This window comes from Pleurodeles waltl, chromosome 4_1, assembly GCF_031143425.1.
Source record: "Pleurodeles waltl isolate 20211129_DDA chromosome 4_1, aPleWal1.hap1.20221129, whole genome shotgun sequence".
In the NCBI taxonomy this organism is placed as follows: domain Eukaryota; kingdom Metazoa; phylum Chordata; class Amphibia; order Caudata; family Salamandridae; genus Pleurodeles; species Pleurodeles waltl.
The window spans coordinates 989,117,074-989,141,935 of NC_090442.1; the positions used below are offsets into that span (position 1 = coordinate 989,117,074).

General features: G+C 49.8%; 1 protein-coding gene across 50 annotated transcripts in view; it reads left to right on the forward strand.

Annotated features, from left to right (window-relative positions):
* LOC138288307 (mucin-19) overlaps nt 1-24,862 on the forward strand; it is a 1,675,551-nt gene that overhangs the window by 70,346 nt on the left and 1,580,343 nt on the right. For all 50 annotated transcript variants that reach the window (XM_069229764.1, XM_069229784.1, XM_069229763.1 and 47 more), the window contains exon 4: nt 775-795. In XM_069229764.1, the coding sequence (XP_069085865.1) occupies nt 775-795 (21 nt within the window). The remainder of the gene's footprint in view (nt 1-774; nt 796-24,862) is intronic.

Consider the following 24,862-nt stretch of genomic DNA (forward strand, 5'->3'; position numbering starts at 1 on the left):
TTCTTATTTCGTTGTTTGGTGCTGTTAAATGCTTTGCACATTGTTCCTTTGCTAAACCTTGCTGCTTTGTGTCATAACTACCAAAGGGGTGAGCTGAAGATTAATTAAGTAACTCTGACTGGACCAAAGAAAACAAATGTTTGTGTACTGCACTTTAAGGCCCCAACCTTACCATATAGTACACCCATTTTCTTACAAGCACTGCTTTATATTCTATAAAATGCCTTTGTGAATAGGCTGCTAATTTTCTAGAACCAGGAACGTAAAGGTGCAAGAATCATTCAGTCCATATAACAAGTATTTTTGTTTTAATAAAAATAGCGGTAAGCTTGATAATCTGTTTTAAGCAAAACTAAAAACATTGCCAATTGTTTGAAGGTGAGCTTCAGTGGTTAGCTGTGAAATTAACAAGATGGAAAAAAATATGTCTGTCCACTTGAAGACTACAGATGAGACAGTTCTAAAGGTCTCTGGCATTATAATTTTAATAGGTTCAAGGTATGGCACATTGTACCACGCAAATTGCACCTAACCACTGATAACAAATGGTATTATTATCTTACTCAAAGGTATCGTTTTGTCATCTTCAGGCGGGGCTGAAACACCAGAATTCAAGTCTGTGACATTGAGGCTATCTAAACATTGCTAAAGACACAGCGTCGTCCTTCTTCATTTTCGTTCATCTGATCCTCTTAGGGGGATACATTGTACAATACAATAGTGACTACTAGGAAAGTATCACCACTAAAAATTGGGTTTTGTTTTCTTTTGTAGGTGAACACAGCGAAGAATCTGGTATGTAGACATTCGTTTTTCAGCTTTATTGTATTATTTACCCTTGAAACTGTATTCTTATTTAGGCTTATGTTAATGGTTAGTAACAAAACTTCTTGTCATCTTCAGGTACTGAACCAATAAACTTTAGCACTGGTAAATGAAAAGGATACTACCTACTCAGTGTCCCACAGACTAAATCCATAGGTAACAGTTTGTTATACCCAGGATATAAAATGTTGATTCTCATACGTTTACTGCAAAAAGAATTGTGATTTTATTAAAGACAAGGAGGCTAGCATGATGCATAATACTTTATTTGCCACTTCTAAGCAGCAAACACTTCAAAGAACCTCAGAATATAACTTTAAAGACCAAACAACAGAAACAGAATTTCCAAGGTCCCATATATTCTTGCTGTCTGCCATCTTCTTCCTCTTTTGTTGCCTTCTTTTCCCCATTAGTCTCCTTGTATTAGCTGTGACCTCTTCAGATCCTTTAACTTTAAAAACTCATGCAATAAATATTCTAATTTTCTGCAGAGTTTAAATGTTTTCAATAATAAAAATCTCTTCCTTATACCATAATACTCATTTTCTCAAGACTTATCTCATGCACTAGTCAACTATGTATACTAAACCAATACCTAAATCTGCTCTTCCAGTTAAATACTAACATACACAAATGTATCTCCTAAAATATCTAACAGTAAAACAACCTCTTACCTCCTAATCCCACTACCATTGAAATGCTAGCCTCCGTGTCTTGAATAAAATCATGAATCTTTTTGCAGTATACCTATGACAATCAACATCTTATGGCAAGAAAGGAGGCTAGAATTATGCATTTCAAAAGCCTCTAAAACTCTTTTCGAAACATGCTCTAAAGGTTGAAATTAGACCTGAAAACCTCCTCATTCGACCAATCGGCTGCCTTTAAGATCTCCTCTTGACTTTCTCCATTAAGTAAGCCTTACTGGCCATAGCACCCCAGACAGAATGTACTGCAAAACAAATTTAAATCCACACCTGCTTCCTTCATAACCAATCTCACCCATGTGGCTATAGTTGCTGATGAAACACCTTTAAAAAGTTTCACAAATGAAATCAGCAATTGATCCACTCCATCACCCCTATTCTCCAAAACTCTATTCTCATAATCATTCAAACATTTGACAACACATAACATAGGACAAGTCTCAAACATAGGATAGAAAACAGGTACAGACATAGTCATTGTCCTCCAAATCTCAAACAAAACTGCCTGAAGATGGTAAAACCTAGCACTAACATCAAGAGCTCTAACATCTGAAATACCTCTAAAAGAAACCATACATAATAAAGTTGCCAACTTCCAAGTTAATTTCCTTAAACATAGATATTTATTTCCAGTCCATCTCTCAAATAATTGCAAAGTCAAATCACATCCCAGGCAGAATTATACTTTCCTTTTGGAGGTCTCTTCAACCAGATTCTTATCATCACTCCACACACCATAGGACTCCGTCCTATAAGACATTCCCTGTACCATAGCACGACCAGCAGATACTGCTGATCTGTAACAGTTCACCATTCTATATCACAAACCTTTCTCAAACAAATCTGTCACAAATGTGCCACCATTATCTCATCACCCTCCACAGGATCCAAATCCTTTGCCATGCATCAACATTACCAAACGTTCCATGCACTCCTATATCTCTTCTGAGTCCCGGGTACCCATGACTCATTGAGACACTCTGAAGCCATTCCCAAAAGCTCTGATATTTTCCAAACTAGTAGGCTGAGCGAACCTGCCTCTACCAAAGAATGCTCTATCCCTTCTTCTCTTACCAATATTCCTTTGCAAGCTGACTAAAAAAGGCTCCTCTATCTTCATCTCTAAAAGTTTAGGGAACCTTGCTTGAGAACTCCAAAAAGGAGTCATGAACACTATCTGACAGACCTGTCTCCGCACATGTATCAATAATCTTTGGATCATAGCAAATGGAGGAACGCATATCCCTTCATCTCCTTCCAATTTTGAGTAAATGCATCCACCGCCATGGCCCCTGGTCTCCAATTGATGTAATCCTTCAACTGATGCGTCAACCTCAATACAAACAGATCCACTATTAATGGACCTAGACAATCCTGAATTTCCTGAACAACATCCCCATCTAGCTTCCAATGGCTGTAGTCTAATAAATTCCTCAAATTGCCATCCACCACAGCTTTCTGAATCACTGGCAAATACTAAGCCTGTAAACCAATCTTGTGTTCCAGACAAAGTTTCCAAATATCCTTTCCTACCTCCTTCAGTTTCCACCTAGCTTGTTTATGTGTGTTCCTGCTGTGATATTGTCCATCTTCAGAAGAACCAAACTACCTTGGAACAATCACCTGAAACTGTACAAAACAAAACTCCCAGCTCTCATCTGTAAATAATTTACATGTTCCATCTGTTCCACATTGCTCCATGCACCACCTGTCTCCTATATTGAACACATTGCTCCCCATCCAAAATTTCTTGCATCTGTCTGTAACACAAAGTCAAAGTCAAAATAAGCTGTATTCAATTCTGTATAAAAATCATCAAAGCTGTACACAGAACATAATCAATAAGTAAAGATAAAAACAGAAATACATAAAAATATGTAGAGTATGCTTTTATAATAATCAATAGTGCCATACTAAAAACGATTTGTGAAGTTATAAGTGTGATTGCAAATCAATCCCTTTCAAAGCACAATGTGCCATAATCATACTGATAATAATTTCTTCTGATTGAACAAGGATAAGTAGACATGATACAACAAATCACAGGGGAAGATAACAACTGTTAAAACAATTATGCTGGGTTACATTGCACAAATCTGTATTCTCGCATGCAAGGTACTAAAATTCACGTCCTAAAACCAACACAAAAACTTACAAAATAGAACTATGTGCATTTTATATTGATCCGATACATTATTGCAAAGGCATTTAACAAGAGTTTTTGACCAGCGGTTGACAGAGGGAGAAGTAATCAGATGATGAAATATGTACAGCCTAAATGTAGTTGAAAAGATTTTGGTGGTCATTACAACCCTGGTGGTCGGTGTTAAAGCGGCGGTAAAACTGCCAACAGGCCGGCGGAAAAAAAATGGAATCACTACCGTGGCGGAAACCATCAACATAGACAGCCACTTTAACACTCCGACCGCCAAGGCGGTACAAACAAACACTGCGGCAGTAACCGCCAACAGACAGGCGGAGGACAATGTACCTCCCACAGAATTACTACAGTCCAATCCGCCACCTTTTCCGGGGCGGATTCAAAGCGAACAAAAACACAGTGGAAACAGGACTTGGAAGGGGAAACGCTCACCTCTACACAACCCACGAGGAACCAGGATGCCATGGAACCGGAGCTCCAGATTCTTCCAGCCTTTATCTTCCTGCTCTTCTACCAGGAGCACGAACGCCGGCGGCGAAGACCATGGTGAGTACTGCACCTACGACACTGGGGAGGGGGGAGGGAAAAAACGGTGGCACATGCAACAAGCAAAACCCCCACCCCCACCCTCACCCACGACAACACACACTAATACATCATGATACATTACAGTTAAACCCCCCAACCCCCCCCTGGAAGAATGCAAGGACAAAAGGAAATGAGTCGAATGATTGTAAAATATTCAAAGACATGAATCAAAAATATATACATTGGCAAAGATATTCACACTATAAACAAATATATACACCAAGAATACAAGTCCAAGGGATTCCACCATCATAGTCCGTGGACCACTGTGCCCAAAATGCATGGGCGAGGCCCACACTCAATACCCGAACAAGACGGAGTGAACACTGCTGGGGCATCAGATAGAAATAAAACAGGCACCTCAGGGGGAAGGGAAGGAGGGGCACCTCAGCCGGATGAGTGCATGACGCCAGATCCACGAGGGGGCTCCATGCCCACTGTTCAATCCTGGGGAGTGCAAAGCCACAGTCTCTCAAGTCTCTACAGTGGGTGGTTTGCCCACTGTTCAATCCTGAGGAGTGCAAAGCCACAGTCTCTCAAGTCCCTCCAGTGGGTGGTTTGCCCACTGTTCAATCCTGAGGAGTGCAAAGTCACAGTCTCTCAAGTCTCTCCAGTGGGTGGTTTGCCCACTGTTCAATCCTGGGGAGTGCAAAGCCACAGTCTCTCAAGTCTCTACAGTGGGTGGTTTGCCCACTGTTCAATCCTGGGGAGTGCAAAGCCACAGTCTCTCAAGTCTCTACAGTGGGTAGTTTGCCCACTGTTCAATCCTGGGGAGTGCAAAGCCACAGTCTCTCAAGTCTCTACAGTGGGTAGGTTGCCCACTGCTGCATCCTGGGGAGTGCAAAGCCACAGTCTCTCAAGTGGATAAAAGTCTCCACTGGTTCTGGAGGGGGCTTTGTGCCCAGAGTGCTTCATCCTGCCAAGGACTGTGTGAGTGGATGTATCTCTCCACTGGTTCTGGAGGGGGCCTGGTGCCCAGAGTGCTTCATCCTGCCAAGGACTGAGGTAGTGGATGTATCTCTCCACTGGTTCTGGAGGGGGCTTTGTGCCCAGGGTGTTTCATCCTGCCAAGGACTGAGGTAGTGGATGTATCTCTCCACTGGTTCTGGAGGGGGCTTTGTGCTCGGAGTGCTTCATCCTGCTCGTGGCGGCCTCAGTAGCGTCGGAATATTTGGTGCTCACTGGCCTGCGGTGCTTGTTGCGGCGGTATCCTGTTCAGCGGTGCTGGTGGCGGCGGTGTCCTTGGCAGCGGTGCTGGTGGCGACGATGTCCTGGGCAGCGGTGCTGGTGGCGGTCTTGTCCGCCATGCAGATTTTCCCAGACTTGCCGGTTTTACTGTGCCCCTTACCCACCTTGGATGGTGGCGCAGCTGTCTCCACACTCCCAACTGTACCCCTGGGAGCGGCTTTGGTGGCAGATTTCTTTCCTCTCTCCCAACGGGCACTGGCCAACAGGTGGGGGACTGTCCGTGCTCTGGCTCCTTGCCACACTGGCTGCCCTGCTGCCTGGCGCACTCCATAAGACGGTTACTACCGGCACCACTGGTCCCACAGATGTTGTGGCTGAGGTGCTGGGTTGGGACCTGGAGAGTCGGGCCCTAGGAGACTAAAGAAGTGGGGGAGGTGAGGGAAAGAGGTCAAGGTTGGACAGGAAAAGTTTTTTGGGAACACTGGGACGGGTAGATGGAGGGGGTTTGGGAGTGGAGGAAGAGGTAGTGTTTGTAGGAAGTGTACGTTTGGTGACTTTGGGTGAAGGTGCATGGGCTGGAGGCTGTCGTGAGGTGGATGGCTGTTGGGTGGGTGTGTGGCTGCGTTTGTGTACCTTGGGAGGTGAGCTCACAGACACAGTGGTAGAGGACACAGGGGATGTGTGAATGGTAGTGGGGGTGGTGACTGCACGTGAGCGGGTGTGGTGGTGGATGTGCTGGTGATGGACGTAGTGGCTGAGGATGTAGTTCATGCAGGTGTGAGTGGAGACGAGACAGGGAGGGAGACGAGGAGGAGGGGGACACAGTGGAGGCAGTGGATGTTGGTGTGTCTGCATGTGTATGATGCTTGTGTGAGTGCCCGTGGGATGTGTGGTGCTTATGTTTGCCAGAGCTTCCATTGTGTGTTGAGGTGTGTGCATGCTGGTCTGATGGTGTGCTTGGGATAGGCTGAGGTACAGGGGTTTGGGTCTGGGTGGAGGAAGTTGGAGGGGGAGGCTAGAGACAGGGACAATAGCTGCCATCAGTGCTGAGGCCAGATTCTGAAAAGCTCGCTGTTGGGCTGCCTGAACAGAATGAATGCCCTCCAGGTATGCATTAGTTTGTTGCAACTGCCTCTCTACACCCTGGATGGCATTCAAAATGGTAGACTGCCCAACAGTGAGGGACCTGAGGAGGTCAATGGCCTCCTCACTGAAGGCAGCAGGGGTGACAGAGGCAGGGGCTGAGGTGCCTGGGGCGAAGGAGATGCCCACCCTCCTGGGTGAGCGGCCATGGGCCAAATGCTGAGGGGCTGCAGGGAGGGCGGTGCTGGTGGGGGGGTGGCAGCTGTACCTGTAGATGCGGGGGGCACAGATGGGCCCGCCACTGCAAGGGAGCTCCCATCAGAGGAGGAGTACGTATCGTTGGTCTCAGCTCCTGTCCCTGTCGTGGAGCTCCCCTCGCCCTCCATCCCACTGGTGAATTCAGACTCTGTAGTGTCGCCCTTCATGGCCATGTGGGATGCAGCTCCCTCCTACTCCGGTGCCACTGCTCCTCTGCCTGATGATGCTAATGCACACAAGAACAGGGAGACCTCAGAAAGGGGGGGGGGAGACAGAAGAAAGACATGCTGACTGCATGCAATACCGCTACTGTTGGCGGACACTACAGACACAGAAGCCCCCTGCACTACGCCGTGCACTTGGAGTTCTCTAATCAATTACAGGGACATGGGTTACAAGGCTGTGCCCGATTGCTGCACACATGGATGTCACAGGAGCCTGACTAGGTGTAGTTGGCTCTGTACACAGGTGGGGTGGGGTGCCACAGGGCCTGCCTTAATTAGGGACCTTGCCTACTAAACTCGCCCTGGCCTAGGGGAACCCACAGCCCACCTCCCCCACCAAGACACCAACAATGCGTGCTGAAACAGCAGAATGAGAGTGTACTCACCTCCTTGTGGCTGCTGTGATGCCCTCAAGCACCCATCCAACTCCGGGTACTGCCAGGATCCTGTACATCAGGGGGGTCATGGTGCGACGGGCACCCCTCCCACGTTGGGAGGCCATCCCCAGCTGGGCCTCCACCGTCTTCTTGCTCCAGGGGCGAATGTCCTCCCATCTTTTCCGGCAGTGGGTGCTCCATCTGTGGTAAACCCCCAGGTTTCGGACTTCCTTGGCGATGGCACGCCAGATGTCCTTCTTCTGGTGGGCACTGACCTACAGGAATAGTACAGGGGAAAAGGAGAAGATATAACCGTCCGCACCGTCACAGTCATTGGCCCGCATCCCTGCCCTTGCCATGACGCACATGCACTCACCGTCGTTTCATGCACGCCACATTCTCACCCCCCCATATTTCATCCACACCACTCTAAACAGGCATTGCCCATACAGCTTGCTCAGAGTGTACTCACCTGTTTGTCTGGAGGACCGTAGAGTAGTGTGTACTGGGGAGGACCCCATCCACTAGTTTCTCCAACTCCTTCATGCTGAAGGCAGGGGCCTTTCCCCAGACACACGAGCCATTGTCTCTTCCAGACTGAGGTCACAGCAGCACTTGCAGTGTAGGTCAGGTATCAAGTGATTGAGCAGAGAGAAAATGGTGGTCATGTCCGCGGCGGTGCGTACCGTCACCGCCGGCGTACATCGTCATTGGCTCCTGGGACCCATAGGGTCCAATGTTAACCAATGCAGGATAGCGCCGTGGTCTTTGACCGCCTACCACAACGGTGTACAATGCCAGTGCAGTTACCTCATATCCCCTTGTCCCACTTTACAGGTCAGGCAGCCGCCATTTCAGGGGCCCACATGGCATTACTTTGGACTGCGTCACACATATCTAGGCCTTGCTTAAACACTAATACAGCCATATGTCGATTTGCAAATATTTTCCGATTAAGCTGTGTTTACGTACTACAGACCGCTGGTGGACCTGTCGACAATGGAGGAGAGACATGTGATCATCACCTACAGACTTGATCGTACCACAATCCATGAACTGTGTGCCGAGTTGGAGCCAGACCTGATGTCAGCTATTCGCCATCCCACAGGAATCCCCCCTCAAGTGCAGGTGCTGTCAGTACTCCATTTCCTAGCAAGTGGGTATTTTCAAACTACAGTGGCCATAGCATCAGGGATGTCCCAGGCTATGTTTTCCAATGTGTTGTCCAGAGTGTTGTCTGCCCTGCTGAAACACATGTGGACCTACATCGTTTTCCCTCAGGTGGAGGATTTGCCTACAGTGAAAGGTGACTTCTATGCCCTGGGACATATCCCCAACATCATAGGTGCCATTTATGGGACACATGTGGCCTTGCTCCCCCCGCAGGAGTGAACAGGTGTACAGAAACCGGAAGAGCTACCATTCTATGAATGTGTAGATGTTGTGTTTGGCCGACCAGTACATCGCCCATGTGAATGCCAAATTTCCTGGCTCAGTGCATGATGCTTATATTCTACGGAATAGCAGCATCCCTTATGTGATGGGGCAACTCCAGAGGCACCGTGTGTGGCTATTAGGTGAGGACATGGGCCCTATACAGTGTGACTAGGTGTCTGGGGAGGACCCTATGAGTTAGTGTGTGTTTAACAGTTGTCCCTCGCCATTTGCGGGTGACTTTGGTTACCCCATCCTGTCATGGCTACTGACCCCAGTGAGGAATCCCAGGACAAGGGCAGAGGAACGCTACAATGAGGCCCATGGGCGAACTAGGAGGATTATAGAGCGGACCATCGGCTTCCTGAAGGCCAGGTTCCGGTGCCTCCATATGACAGGTGGTTCCCTATTCTACTCACCAAAGAAGGTATGCCAGATCATCGTGGCCTGCTGTATGCTTCACAACTTGGCTTTGCGATGACAGGTGCCTTTTCTGCAGGAGGATGGTCCAGATGGAGGTGTTGTGGCAGCTGTGGAGCCTGTGGACAGTGAAGACGAGGAAGCAGAAGAAGAGGACATAGACAACAGGAACACGGTGATCCAGCAATACTTCCAGTGAGACACAGGTAAGAAGACAACACTCCCTGCTACATCTGATTTAATTCTACTACCTCTCATCTGTCTGTTATTTTCACCCAGTGCATGGTCACTGAGTTGTCACTTTCCCTTACGATTTCACAGATGTGGGTCCCACTGTGTGACATCTGCTTTGTTTCCGCATGGACTAGAGCTGTGTGACATACATATGCTGACATTACATTTGATATGGCATTTTGCCACTGTTATTGCTAATACACATTTTTGAAAGCACAGACAGACTCCTGATTGTTTTGTGATTTAAGAGTGTTTATTTAAGTGCTAACTAGTGGAGGGGGTTGTAAAATGGTCATGGTGATGGTGGAGGAATGTCCATGGCAGAGTCCAGTCTAATAGTCTCACAGGTGCATTGTCCAAAGGGGCATAGGAAGTGGAGCTGGGGCATTTTAAGTATGGACAGGGTGACAAAGTGGGACAGAAGGATGACAATCAGGGTGGTCTCATTTCTTGGCGGGGGTCTTGGCATTGTTCTCTATCTTTGTCCTGGATCTCAGGGACCGCCTGCGGGGTGGTTCTCCATCTGCAGGGGGTGGGGTGCTGGTGTCCTTTTGATCCTGTGGCGGTGCCTCCTGTCCACTAGTGCCGGTGGAGGTGGTGGGCAGTTCATCGTACAGGCTAGTGTCAGGGGCCCCTTGTTGTGCCACAGTGTCCCTCTTGGTGTTGACGAGTTCCTTCAGCACCCTTACAATGGTGCCCAGGGTTTAATTGATGGATTTGAGTTCCTCCCTGAACCCCAAATACTGTTCCTCCTGCAGCCGCTGGGTCTCCTGAAACTTGGCCAGTACCATTGCCATCGTCTCCTGGGAATGGTGGTAGGCTCCCATGATGTTGGAGAGGGCCTCGTGGAGAGTGGGTTCCCTGGGCCTGTCCTCCCCCTGTCACACAGCAGCCCTCCCAGTTCCCCTGTTTCCCTGGGACTCTGTCCCCTGAACCGTGTGTCCACTGCCACTGCCCCCAGGTCCCTGGTGTTGTTGGGGTAGTGGGTTAGCCTGGGTTGCCTGTAGTGGTGGACACACTGCTGATTGACGTGTCCTAGGGACAGAGGTATGGGCCCGCTGGGTGGGTGCTGTGCTGGTGTTTCCAGAGGGGGGAAGCTCTGTAGTGGCCTGTGCCAGTGTGAGGGGAACCGAGTGTCCCGAGGTCCCAGATGGGCCGGGCTGGTCATCTTGATCCAGTTGGACAGAGCTGCTGTCATCACTGTGGGCCTCTTCTGTGGGTGGAGTGGACATGTCCGGACCCTCCTGTCCGGTGACGTTAGGTAGGGGTCCTGCAGGGGTGTAAAGGCATAGCTTTAGTATTTGTGTGTGCCATGGTGTGCAATGGGTGGGTGACCGTGTACCCCAGTGCTTGCATTCCTGTGTAGGACCCTGTGTGATAATGGTTTAGGGGGGTGTATGGGTATATGCAGTGGACATGCTTTGGTGATGGGTGTCCATGCTTTGGTGTTACATGCAGGGCTTGGGATGTGTGGTTTGTGATATTGGGACATATTCCAACATACGTGAGGAGTTGGAGTGATGGGGGTGAGGGCGAGGGTGGGGGTATGTGATAGCATGCAGGTGGGTGGGGATGAAGTGTTTAAAGGTTTGACTTACCAGAGTCCATTCCTCCAGCTACTCTTGCGAGGCCCTCAGGATGCAGTATAGCTAAGACCTGCTCCTCCCATGTAGTGAGTTCTGGGGGAGGAGGTGGGGGTCCGCTGCCAGTCCTCTGAACCGCAATCTGGTGTCTTGAGACCACGGAACGCTCCTTCCCCCGTGGGTCGTTCCACCTCTTCCTGATGTCATCCTGTGTTCGTTGGTGCTGTCCCACTGCGTTGACCCTGTCCACGATTCTTCGCCATAGTTCCATCTTCCTAGCTATGGTGGTGTGTTGCACCTGTGACCCGAATAGCTGTGGCTCTACCCGGATGATTTACTCCACCATGATCCTGAGCTCCTCCTCAGAGAACCTGGGGTGTCTTTGCAGGGCCATGGGGTGGTGTGGGTGATGTGTGGTGTGGTGTGTGTTGTGATGTGTGGGGTGATATTTAGAGGTGTGTTGTGTGAGGTGCTTGGATGTTGAGTGAGTGATGGTGTAGGGTGCCTGTGAATGCTATTGTTCTTTCCGGGGGTGACTCTCTCTGGCCTTCTGTCGCAATTGTGGTTGTAAGGGTTTGTGGGTGATGTGGGTGTGTGTTTTATATTGTATTGGGTGTGTGGGAGTGGTGTGTATATGTGTATCAGGTGTGTGTATTTGGAATTGTCCAATGTGGATGTGTTTTGTAAGAGTGTGTGTATTTTGAGCGCGGCGGTGTGTACGGCCAATGGAATACCGCAGTTGAAAGAGCGCTGCATGGATTCGTGGGTTGTGATAGTGTGGGCGTATTCCTGTTGGCGTGATGGTGGAGGTTTTGTTATCGCCAGTTTATCACTGACCTTTGGTGTGGCGGACTTGTGTGGGTGTCTGGATTTTAGCAGATTCCAATCTGTGGGTCATAATGACCGTGGCGGAATTCCGCGGCGGTGTGTTGGCGGTCTTCTGCATGGAGGTAAGCGGCTTTTACCGCCAATGTTGTAATGACCCCCTTTATGTCTGCTTGGCTTTGCTTGGGCCGTAGCCTGATAGTGTATTTCAGCTGCTCTGTGCCCAGCCCTGCAATGTCTAACGTCTCAGTGTGCATTCCGCTCACCAAAAGCCGGAAAATAATACCCAAATACACAACGGACTTCGAGAGGCAGTATGATTGAAACTTTCAGCAGTAGTGCGATAGATTGGACAGGATTGACTCATACGCTGAGCCTGAAGAAATAAGATGGCAGCTTCTAGCAGCCCCATTTATCGCAGAGACCCTGACACTCTGATTCATCTCTGCCAATAAGGTACAAACTTATTACACTGATACTAGCACAGGCCCCTCCATAAACCACACAACAACAGGACCACATACATAAATATGTAATCACCACAGCTAGCAGCAGAATTTCCTCCCATTCACACGGACATGAGGAAGCTCGTTATGTGATATGCCTCTGCCACCTATTCCATTCACAATCACAACAGCAGAGAGTCGTCCCACTAATACGCTGAAATGATCCACTGGGGTCTAAAACCTCTACCTTTGACTTATATATGGCGGCTTCAATACACATGGCAGAGCATGCCGATACCGGATAATCTGTAGATTGCTATCTCTTGGTCAGCGCTCACAGCAGTTAGCGTCCTATTGCAAGCAAACAACTCTCAACTTCAGCCTTTTAGTATAACACATAGAATATTATAAACACCAAGGCCCGTATTTATACTTTTTGACGCTAAACTGCGCTAACGCAGTTTAGCGTCAAAAAAATTTGCGCCGGCTAACGCCATTCTGAAGCGCCATGCGGGCGCCGTATTTATTGAATGGCGTTAGCCGGCGCAAGCAGACCGGCGCTGCCTGGTGTGCGTGGAAAAAAACCAGGTACACCAGGCAGCGCCGGCGTTGGGAAAAATGGCGCTAGGGCGTCTTAAAAATGGTGCAAGTCAGGTTGACGCAAAAAATCACCTCCACCCGATTTGCGCCATTTTTAACGACGCCCAGACGCCATTTACATGACTCCTGTCTTAGTAAAGACAGGAGTCATGCCCCCTTGCCCAATGGCCATGCCCAGGGGACTTATGTCCCCTGGGCATGGTCATTGGGCATTGAGGCATGTAGGGGGGCACAAATCAGGCCCCCCTATGCCAAAAAAAAATATAAAACATAAAAAAAATGATACTTACCTGAACTTACCTGAATGTCCCTGGGGTGGGTCCCTCCAGCCTTGGGTGTCCTCCTGGGGTGGGCAAGGGTGGCAGGGGGGGTCCCTGGGGGCATGGGAGGGCAGCTGTGGGCTCATTTTGAGCCCACAGGTCCCTTAACGCCTGCCCTGACCCAGGCGCTAAAATCCGGAGCAAATGCGGGTTTTTTTGCCCCGCCCACTCCCGGGCGTCATTTTTGCCCGGGAGTATAAATACGACGCATTTGCGGCGCAGTCATTTTTTTAGACGGGAACGCCTACCTTGCATCTCATTAACACAAGGAAGGCGTTCACGCAAAAAAATGACGCTCTTTCCTCATACTTTGGCGCTAGACGTGTCTAACGCCAAAGCATAAATATGGCGTTAGTTATGCGCCGAATTTGCGTCGAAAAAAACGATGCAAATTCGGCGCAAACGGAGTATAAATATGCCCCCAAGAGGCTTCATGGATACCATCTGGAGTTCTAGTGCTTAGGTTCCCTATGAGTATCCAGTCTCTGGGCACCTGAATAACTCAGTACGCCTACACGTCGGCAACATCACCCCTCTACACATGTTCCTCCCACCACCTAAAATCATTGTTGTGCGTGTCACAAATCAGATTCTGCTGTGACACTATACTTCTTCATATAATGGGCTGCGATACCCCCACCACAGACTTAGGGCCTGATTATGGTGGGCTGAACGCTAGATTGCCAATACGGCGGTGGGGAGGACGTGGCCAAGCTGGCACCTTTCCAACGCTGTATTCGGATGTTCCCAAGGGGCCAGATGGCTGAGACAGTGCAGAGGCATTGGCATTGGCTCTAAGGGAGAGCCGAGGCTAGGGCCGTCGCACTGTCTACGCCACCTGCACAGTCGAAATGGAAACTGTTGCCATTGCAGACAGTGTGCATTCTGACTGTGAAGACAGAGGGCCCTCTGCACTGCCCATGAGATGGGCAGTGCAGGACCCCCACCTCAGTGGGCCTGTCTCTATCATTCCACTGGCCTTTTCATGGCTGTGTCCACACCATGAAAAGGCCGTCGGAAAGGCAAGTCGTGATCAGCACGGCGGTGCTGACATCAGCACCGGCATGCCTGACCACAGGTTTCCCCACTGCCACCATCCAAGATCCCGGTGGTGTTGGCAGTCTTGTGGCAGTCCGACTGCAAGCATCCTAATCGGGCACTCAGACTGCCAAGGATGCAGTGGTCAGACTACCAATGCAGGTACCTTAGTCCTGGGACCACCATACTTATAATCAGGCCCTTAGTCTGATCTGTGCTTTTCAACTTTCCACAATAAAACTGAGGAGTAACAAAATGGCGAGCACACTTTTGATGAGCAAGTGGCACACTGGAAACAGAATTTAGTCAACATTCCAAACGTTGACCTTCTTGTAACTTTTCGCTTGTGGTGACCAAGTGGCACTCTGGAAACAGAATTTAGTCAACATTCCAAACGTTGACCTTCTTGTATCCCGTCTTGTACCCCCTTTTCAATTCACTTTTTTTTTTTAACTAACTTTTATTAGTTCTATCGTAACCGAAGTAGCAAGCAAGTATCTGTGTAACAGTGTACAAAAGCAGACAGTCGTATGGCATATAGTGATATCAGCACTTCAGTTAAAAGCAAATAATTCTAGTACACATAAGTACTTATGACATTTCAATTGACATCCATAAGTGATTTATCCACGCCATCTTTCTGCCTGGTACAAGCATCAGTTTAACCGCTCACGGTATAAAACTTGCTGGAAAGCCCCTATGAAACATTTAGGGGGAGAGGGAAAGTAACCAGGGGGGCAATGAACATTTAAGGTGTCTAGGGTGGGTGAAAGGTAGATGGGAGATACATCATGTGCTCCCCGAGTTGACTACGTCTAAGGGGTACCAACTTGGGAGTCAATGAAAATGGTAGCAGGAGTCTAGAGTACGCTTTATGTGTAATGCCAGGTAGAAAGGGGCTTTATCGGTGCCTGCCTCCCAGATGCAGGCATGGAAGGAAGAAATATTTTGAGGCCCTCAGTGTAACAGTGGAAGTGTTTAGCTTGGTGGTGGCAGTGACGTCTCTGGGGGTGGGTTATTAGCTCCTGCTTTATCAGCCGCTTGGGAAGACAGTTTGCCTGGTAACTTCAGTAAATATGTTTCCTACATCGTTACTGCCCCATGCCTCCCATGGCCTATGGTCTTGTGCCAGTGCACTAGATTCTGCTGTGGCCAATTGCAAGGTCACACTTAACCAGTTATCAATCGTGGGAGGCTGGGTAGCCTTCCAGGACATAGCAATAAGTCGTTTGAATAATATCAGTGTCAGATCTGTGAATTGTAAGTAGTGTTTGGTTTGCTTGGACCTCTTAGTGATCCCTAAAAGGCAAAGGAGGGGTCTAGGGTGAGCGGTATGTCAATGACCTCTGAGACGTGCTGTAGGACTCGGTACCACGCATTGTGAATTAACGGGCACTCCCATTTCATCGGTAAAAAGGTAGCAAGCATCATCATGACCACATCTCAGGCTTAGGGAGGAAGTTCTTGAAAATATTCTGTGGAGGCAATGCAGGGTTAGGGATGTTTGATGAATATAATTGAATTGCAAGGATTTCAGCCTGGCGTTGCATGAAATAAATTTCACCCGTTCCAGTGCCATCACCCACTGCTTGTCTGTTAAGCTCATGCCCAGGCAATCAACCCATCTGGCTTTACTACGCGGATGTGAGATGCTAGGGGCCTCTCTCCACACTTTGTATAAGGTGGAGAATGCCTTCCGCCAAGCGCGTGTGTCAGTATACAGTGTAGTCCCTAGGCTCAGATGAGCCCGACTGCCAAAGTTCCCCAATCATTGTACTCACAGCAGTGTGAGAGAGGAACTGTCCCAGGCCCAGCCCAAGTGTTTCTGCAAGGTCCTAAAAGGGGCGAAGTGAGCTATCATCACGTAGATCTCCCAGGCGCAATAGTCCACTTTCTCTATATGGGGCAAAATTATAAAACTGTCTGAGGCACCCTCCATATAGGGAGCTGTGGGGAGTACGGCACAAGACCTTGTCGCGGTTGGATGTAGTGATTTCAAACCAGTTTCACGGTCTGCATAAGCACCCCGGGGGCAGCACGATGTGAGTCCAGGGCAAGAAGCCACTCAAGCACCCCCCCCGTTCACCCAACGTGGCTCGAAGCCATGGCATCTTCTGTTGTGTGATCCCCAGCTATCCAGCGCATCAGCTATTGAAGCTGGTCTGCTGCATAGCAGCGTTCCATATCGGGCATCGCCATGCCACCCTCAGTCAAGGGGTGTTTTGGTGCGCGACAAGGGACACTCTCTTCCATCCCTGCCCCAATATGAGTGCTGTCAGTAGGCCACGCAGGGTTGAAGAAAAGTTTCTTAGGGCAAGACCAGCATATTATCTATGGATGCCCTACCCATATGGGAGAGTGGCAGGCTCATCTAGAAGGGTAGAGATTTGCTGAATAGAAGCAAGGGCTCTGCCGTGACTACCCTCTATTAAATCAGCCTCAGTGTAATAAATACTAACCCCCAGATATCGGAAGGTCCCAAGATCCCACAGGAGACACTCCCCACTTGGGTGCAACTGATGCGGACTGCTCGGTGCCCGCAGTGGGAAAACACAAGATTCCCTCAGTTAACTTAAGGCCAGCTGCGTCGTCAAACTGATCTAATAAGTCAAAAAAGGCCAGGAGACTGCCCGCCATATCTTGCACATAAACCAGGACATCATCCGCATATAAGGACGTTATGTGCTATTGTCCTCTCACTTGGACTCCCCAATCAGGTCCCCAGCTTTGTAACCGCATTGCCAGGGGTTCCATACCAGTGCGAAAAGCACTGGTGAGAGAGAGCAGCCTTGACGCATCCCCTAAGAAATGAGCGGGAGAGCTGGGTTCTGGTGTGGACCCGCGCTGGTGGGGTGGTGTATAGCAGCTTCACCCAACGTAGTTAGGGCCAAGCTCAAATTGTTCGAGGACCTGCATCAGGTATGCCCAACTCAGGGTGTCAAATGCCTTTTCAAAGTCCAAAGAGATGGCCATTGGGTGACCCGCCTCTCCAGAAACGGCGCCAATGATGTGGCATAGCCATCTAATGGTATAGTGTGTGGCTCTGTGTGGCACAAATCCACATTGGTCTGGGTGTATAAGATGGTAGATCAATGGAAGCAATCCGTCTGTTAGGATTTTGCGCAAAATCTTATTGTCAATATTCAACAGTGACAACGGGAGGTATGAACTCACCTTGAGTGGGTCTTTGCCCGGCTTAGGCAAGACCACTATAAGTGCTCACATAGGGAACTTGGTAGTTCCCCCCATTGATAGGCGGCCCTATACATATCCAGCAGCCGAGGTGCTAGAGTACTCTTGAAGGTAGCATAGTATTCGACTTGGAACTTGTCTATACCTGGTGCTTTCCCTCTAGCCATCTGTTGGATTGCTAAGTGAATTTATCAATGTGTAGCGGTTGTTCTAAATCACTCACTTGGGACCGCGTTAGTCTAGGCAGGGTAAGCTCCAGTAGGAACGATTGTATGCAGGAGGAGGAGGGAACGACGGGTGAAGAGTACAATTGCTCGTAGTAAAGGGCAAATGCTTCATTAATCACTTTTGGGGTGTTCACCACCTGGCACCTGCTATCTCGAATGGCCCCCAGGACAGTTCTAGGAGTTTTGGAGCACAGTAACCATGCTAGAGTGCGTCCCGGTTTGTCTCCTTCTGTGTATTGTCGGGCTAAGTATGCCTTATAATCCACATTTCAAAGACGTTGACGATCCTCTCGATATTGATGCCGTTGGGCAACTAGAAGAGGCCGCACGGCAGGGGCATGGATCAACTATTTCCCAAGTTAACAGATATTGTCCTCAAGTTCAAGCACACTGCGTGTGAGAGAGGATTTCCCCCCCAGGATGTGGCAATGCAGTGACCTCTCATAACCACTTTCATTGTGTCCCACTCTAACCTCGGATCACAAGCAGAACCCAGGTTTTCAGTAAAGTAAGCAGAGATATGAGAGCTTATTGTTTCTTTATATACCGCGTTGTGTGAGGCCTCTGCTCTCAGTCTTCACGATGGGATGGGTGGCTTATCTTTCCCCCACTGAAACGTAATCTTAAGGGTATTATGATCGGATAAAATCCTGCCCAGGTATTCAGAGCCTCGTAGAAGCGGCCAACACTCTGAGTTACAAAAGAAATTGTCAAATCATGTATGTATTTGGTGTCCTGGTGCATAGTAGGAATATTCCCTTTCCCCAGGGTGACTTAGGTGCCATATGTCATGCAAGTCTAGGGAAGAGGACCAAAGTTGAAAGTGCTTAGTGGCCTGTAAGCTAGTAGTGTTCAGAAGGGGAGGTACTGATTGATCTAGTGTTGTATCGTGTATGCAGTTAAAGTCCCCACCCCAAAGTCCGGGTGCTGAAGGGTCTTGTAGGAAGGCAGTACAGGGCGAATTTAAGAAGGTGCCTTGTGCTGTGTTAGGGGCATAGATCGATGCAATCATGATAGAAAGTCCATCTAGGGTGCCTTCTAGAAGGACAAATCGCACTTCCTTATCAACATTAACCTTATGCTTAACAAAAGGCACCTCTGGGGCTACCCAGATAAGAGCTCCCCTAGCCTAGACGGAGTATCCTGTGCCACATATCTGTCCTCTCCATCTCCGATTGAGCTTAAGTAGCTCCCCGTGGGTCAAATGTGTCTCTTGGAGGCACGCAAGGTGTATCGTCTGCGTCTAAGGTAAGCATACACTCTGGGGGTCATTCTAACTTCGGCGGGCGGCGGAGGCCGCCCGCCAAAGTTCCCCCGCCAGAATACCGCTGCGGGGTCAAATGACCGCTGCGGTAATTCTGGCTTTCCCGCTGGGCGGGCGACCGCCAAAAGGCCGCCCGCCCGCCCAGCGGGAAAGCACCAGCAACGAGGATGCCGGCTCCGAATGGAGCCGGCGGAGTTGCTGGTGTGCGACGGGTGCAGTTGCACCCGTCGCGATTTTCAGTGTCTGCCACGCAGACACTGAAAATCAATGTGGGGACCTGTTAGGGGGCCCCTGCAGTGCCCATGCCAGTGGCATGGGCACTGCAGGGGCCCCCAGGGGCCCCACGACACCCGTTCCCGCCAGCCTGGTTCTGGAGGATTCCCTGGGGCAGCGGGAAGCCGGCGGGAAACCGCCGGCTTCCCTTTTCTGACCGCGGCCTTACCGCTGCGGTCAGAATGCCCCCGGAAGCACCGCCAGCCTGTTGGCGGTGCTTCTGTTGCCCACCACCCTGGCGGTCATAGACCGCCAGGGTTGGAATGAGGGCCTCTGTGTCTTTTAGCAGGTGTGCCCATGCCCCAGATGTTCCAGGTTAGTGAAGCATAATCAGCAGCCATGATGAAAGTATACAGTCTTCAGTTATACCCCTACCTCCCTTCTTTATTCCCCAGCATTCTTTCCAACTCCCCTAACCCAGGCTTCAACTGCAACAAGTTGCATGCCACAACTCCCCAAACCTTTCAACCAATGTGCAAGGTGCTGTTCGCTCACTAGTCCATACGGACGAAGCAAAGGCCTCTCTCTCTCTCCAAGTGGGTTGGTAAGAAGGCCTTTTGCAGAAGGAGATCTGTGAGGTGGGCCCTTGGGAAAGAACCACATGTGGAACTGAGGCCTTGAAGAGGACACGTAGCTAAAGGGTGAGCCAGTGGTGGGGCAAGCCTTCTACATCTGGATGAGCTCACCGGGCCCGACAAAATTGGGGTGGCGTCTATATTCTTATAGATCATCAGCTGTACGTAAGGTGAGCGCTGGGCCCTCCTCCCGGGAAGTCTGTGAGGCAGTCTGAGATTCCATATTAGAGCCTGGATCAGTGAGTGGTCGGTCTTCAAGGGCCGAAAAGAGGTTGAAAGACAGGTGCGAGGCCTCCATTACTGCTTCCACTCGCTCTCTTGTTGCCTGGGCTCAAAACGGTCCAGCCCTAGGCAGCCTACGTGTGCATCTCTTTCCACGTGGAGTCAGCCAGGTCATCTCATCTTGAGCCTCTTGCGGGGAATGCATTAAGTCTTTGGCATGCAGCCAAGTCCACGCATCCTCCGGAGTGGTAAACATTCAAGTAGTTTTACCATCTATCACCCTGAGTTTTGCTGGGAACAGGAGCACGTATTTACAGTTCAGTTCTCTGAGGCATTGCTTTACCTTGCCATATAAACTACACTGTTTCTGCACCTCGGTGGTGAAATCAGGGTAAGCTGTAATCTCTGTGTGTTCATGGCACCATGGGCCTTTCATACGGGATAGTTGAAGAATAAAACCTCTGAAGTTAAGAAAGCGAGCTATGATGGGTCGAGGTTGGGCACCAAGCTTAGGGGGCTGCCCAGGAACCCTGTGAACTCTTTCTACTGAGAAAAACTTTGGAGGAGTTCCTCCAAACACGTTGTCAATCAGCCATCTCTCCACGAATAGCTCCACACTGGGGCTATCTCCTCGCTTGGGAAAACCCAGCATACATATATTATTGCGTCGAGATCTCCCTTTGGCGTCTTCCAATCGCTTGTGAAGGGCAGTTACCTCCGTTTGGAGCTGCATCATCTGGGTCTGCTAGACTCCAGGAAGGTATTTGTGTCTAGAATAGCTTGGAGAACCTTATCTGTCAGGAGATTACCCATTAAATCAAACTTCCACAGCAGCAGATGCCTTTTACCCAACTCCCTCCAACAGATGCGTGCTCAGACTTTACTGATTATATGAACCCTGCATCCACTAGGGGGAAAGGAGAATGGGAATGGAAAAAGAGAGACTGCCTCCAGATCCAATTCCAGCCTGTGTTTCCCACTTGAAGATAGGATATTTAGGGGGTCATTCTGACCCCGGCGGGCGGCGGGAGCCGCCCGCCTGGAGGGAACCGCTAGAATACCGCTGCGCGGTCAAAAGACCGCTGCGGGTATTCTGGGTTTCCCACTGGGCTGGGGGGCGACCGCCAAAAGGCCGCCCGCCAGCCCAGTGGGAAACACCCCTCCATGAGGATGCCGGCTCCGAATGGAGCCGGCGGAGTGGAGGATGTGCGACGGGTGCAGTAGCACCCGTCGCGAATTTCAGTGTCTGCTGAGCAGACACTGAAATTCAAAGTGGGGCCCTCTTACGGGGGCCCCTGCAGTGCCCATGCCGTTGGCATGGGCACTGCAGGGTCCCCCAGGGGCCCCACGACACCCCTCACCGCCATCCTGTTCCTGGCGGTCGGAACCGCCAGGAACAGGGTGGCGGTGAGGGGGTCGGAATCCCCATGGCGGCGCAGCCCCATGGGCAGCGGAAAGTCGGCGGTACACCGCCGACTTTCCGTTTCTGGCCGCGGCTGTACCGCCGCAGTCAGAATGCCCGGCGGAGCACCGCCAGGCTGTTGGCGGTGCTACCGCCGACCCCGGCCCCGGCGGTCTTTGACCGCCGGGGTCGGAATTACCCCCTTAGTGTGTGCTTCTGTAACCTGCATCTTTCTTCTTATTGGGATTCCTTTAAAGGAAGGACCTGCAGTCAGGTGATAAGAGCATAGATAAGTAGACTCCTACTGTGCATTCAGCTGTTCAGCCATTCACATTCACCCACTTCTATCGTTCTCCTAACCTGGATCTTTTGAGAGACTAGCCTCTCCCTAAGAGAACAATGTTAACTTAATATCTTCTTTTCTCCAGGAGTCAGAGGTATCCAAGGTTCTCTGGAGAACAGTTCAGAGGTTCACAAATATACAAACTACTAATGTATTTTACAGGAATTGAAAACTCCTTCTCAAGGTTAGTTTTTTCAATCACAGTATCTAGGAATTAGTCTGAGCACTGAAGTTTGTCTCTATGACTGGCAAGTCTGCAAGGCGAAGAGTATTTGAATATATATGTACATATATATATATTGGCAAGTCTGGAAATCATACAAAAGGATTCCTTACTGCAGTTGCTTGAAGTTCTGTTAAGCCAAAACTAATTCTCCTCAGAAAGCCGATAGCCAGTTGTTGGAAGAAGGAAGAAATTCAGCTTCTTCAGAAGGCAAAAAGTAGCTTGTGTGCACAACGTAACAAAAAAATAATTAATTACTCAAAACTGGAAGAATTCTCTATGAAACGAAGCGCCTCAGGAACACTACTCATTCTCCTCAGGATGACAGTTGAAGTGCACAGTTCCCAGTGAGAAACAGCTGGAGGGAAGCTTCAGCACGATACTAAGGTAGAAACACTAGAGCGCTGACCTCACAAAGATTTGCGGCCACCATCTTGAGTGGCAGTTAAACCTGAAGAAGCTAGTTCTAAGAACAGCCTCCGCAAGAGCCACCAGGAGTGAGGACGCCGCTGCAACCAACGTGGGTACAAGGAAATGGGGAATAATTTTTGCTGAGGGAAGAACTTAACAACACTGGCAATAGTTTTCCTGACGTTATTGAATTGAACAGAATGCACCCTTAATATGGTTTCCAGTTGAGTGAAGGCTTCTGCCATGGAGTCAAGGGGGGCAGGCGGTCCCAATCCCTGCAGCGGGGTCTTGTTCACTTTGGGCTTTCCCATCATTGCACCACAAAGGGTAGGCTGCACCCACGCTCAACAAGTTGGCTCCCAGCTTCGCCCACCCTCACCAGACATAACAAGAGGAGTGACGCTGTTCATAGGCAACCTTCAAATAATGGTGTTAGTTGATATGCGTAGTCTGCTGTGAGGGACAGGGATCCGTCTGTGACCCCCAGTGCCTCTAGGTGGAATATCCGGCTGTTCAGTTCACGTCAAGGCTGCACCGCTCTTCAGTGGTCTAGCAGTGTCGGACGTAGTTACAGTGGCATCTTCTCCAGCCCTGTGTGCTCCACCCTCGGGCTAACGATATGGATCAGAACTCGCTTCGGATCTCAGCTTGTGACAGGGCCCCCACAGAGCTCCGTCTTATGCTACTGCATTGGTCGCCATTTTGCCTCCACCCTCCCTATTCATTTCACCTTGCTCTACCTACGTCCCTGCAAACACATTTGAACAGATTCTGGCTGTAGGATGCAATTGTGTCCAAGACATTCGACTTTCTCAGGAGTGTGATACACTATCTGCTGCCACACAAAGTCATCTGCAACAAGCTCATCCATTGCTAAAGACACTAGCCTGTTTCTCCAGACCGGGGGTGAAGCTACGCAAGATGGTGGAACACAAAGGTAAAGTTTCCATAGATGCTAAAGAAAACAAATCCTTGTTTAAACAAACCAAGGCAGAACCCTCCCTACCGGACTCCCGCATCAAACCCAAAACAGACTCTGGCACCAGTCTGGATATGATTTTTCAAAGACTAAGGGGGTCATTCTGACCCTGGCGGTCGGTGACCGCCAGGGTCACCGACCACGGGAGCACCGCCAGCAGGCTGGCGGTGCTCCGTCGAGCATTCTGACCGCGGCGGTTCAGCCGCGGTCAGAAACGGAAAGTCGGCGGTCTCCCGCCGACTTTCCGCTGCTCGGGAGAATCCTCCATGGCGGCGGAGCGCGCTCCGCCGCCATGGGGATTCTGACACCCCCTACCGCCATCCTGTTCCTGGCGGGTCTCCCGCCAGGAACAGGATGGCGGTAGGGGGTGCCGCGGGGCCCCTGGGGGCCCCTGCAGTGCCCATGCCAATGGCATGGGCACTGCAGGGGCCCCCGTAAGAGGGCCCCACAAAGTATTTCAGTGTCTGCAAAGCAGACACAGAAATACGCGACGGGTGCAACTGCACCCGTCGCACCTTCCCACTACGCCGGCTCCATTCGGAGCCGGCGTCCTCGTGGGAAGGTAGATTTGCCCTGGGCTGGCGGGCGGCCTTTTGGCGTCCGCCTGCCAGCCCAGGGCAAATCTCAAAATACCCTCAGCGGTCTTGCGACCGCGGAGCGGTATTTTGTCGGGGGAAGACTGGCGGGCGGCCACCGCCGCCCGCCATTTTCAGAATCACCCCCTAAGTGCACTGCACGACCTATCACAAGAAACAAAGGTGAACACAGATGTCATGCATCAGGATCTTCAACCTCTAAGAATTGAGTTCCAGAACATGATGGTCGGAGTCACTCATGTAGAAGCAAGGATCAGTTGGAGGACTCTGCGCCAACTGAGAAGTCAAAAACTGACTGTAGCCTTCATTAAGTTTAAAACCCTGATAAGTGACATCTCTGAATTCGAAGACTGAATCGAACAGGCAATCTTCACATATTTGGTCTACCAGAAAAGGGAGAAGATGATTCTAACTCATGTGTTGAATTTCTGGAGGCCTGGCTAACCTGCACCCTGGGCATCACATTTAGACAGAGACTTTGAAATAGAGAGGGTTTCCCGAGTACCAAAGGGCAAGCCCCGCCTAGCTGATCCAAAATCAAATCCCAGAGGCATGATCTTCAGAATAGTAAGATATCACTATACAAAATGTATTCTCGTCCATATGAGGAAAGTTCTCATGTAGTCTGGAATGGTTCCAAAATCAACATTGTCAGGACTACTCAAAGCTTTACAGTGATAGTTAGGAAAGGCTTCCTAGCCCACCACCAATCGTTAAGAGACTACAATATCCCCTATGGATTTGCAGACTCCTCAAAATTCCAGATCATCGTTCATGGAAAAACTTTGTTCTTCAATGACCCAAAAAAGCTCAAAAGATTCTTGGACTGTGCCAGCTGCAATGA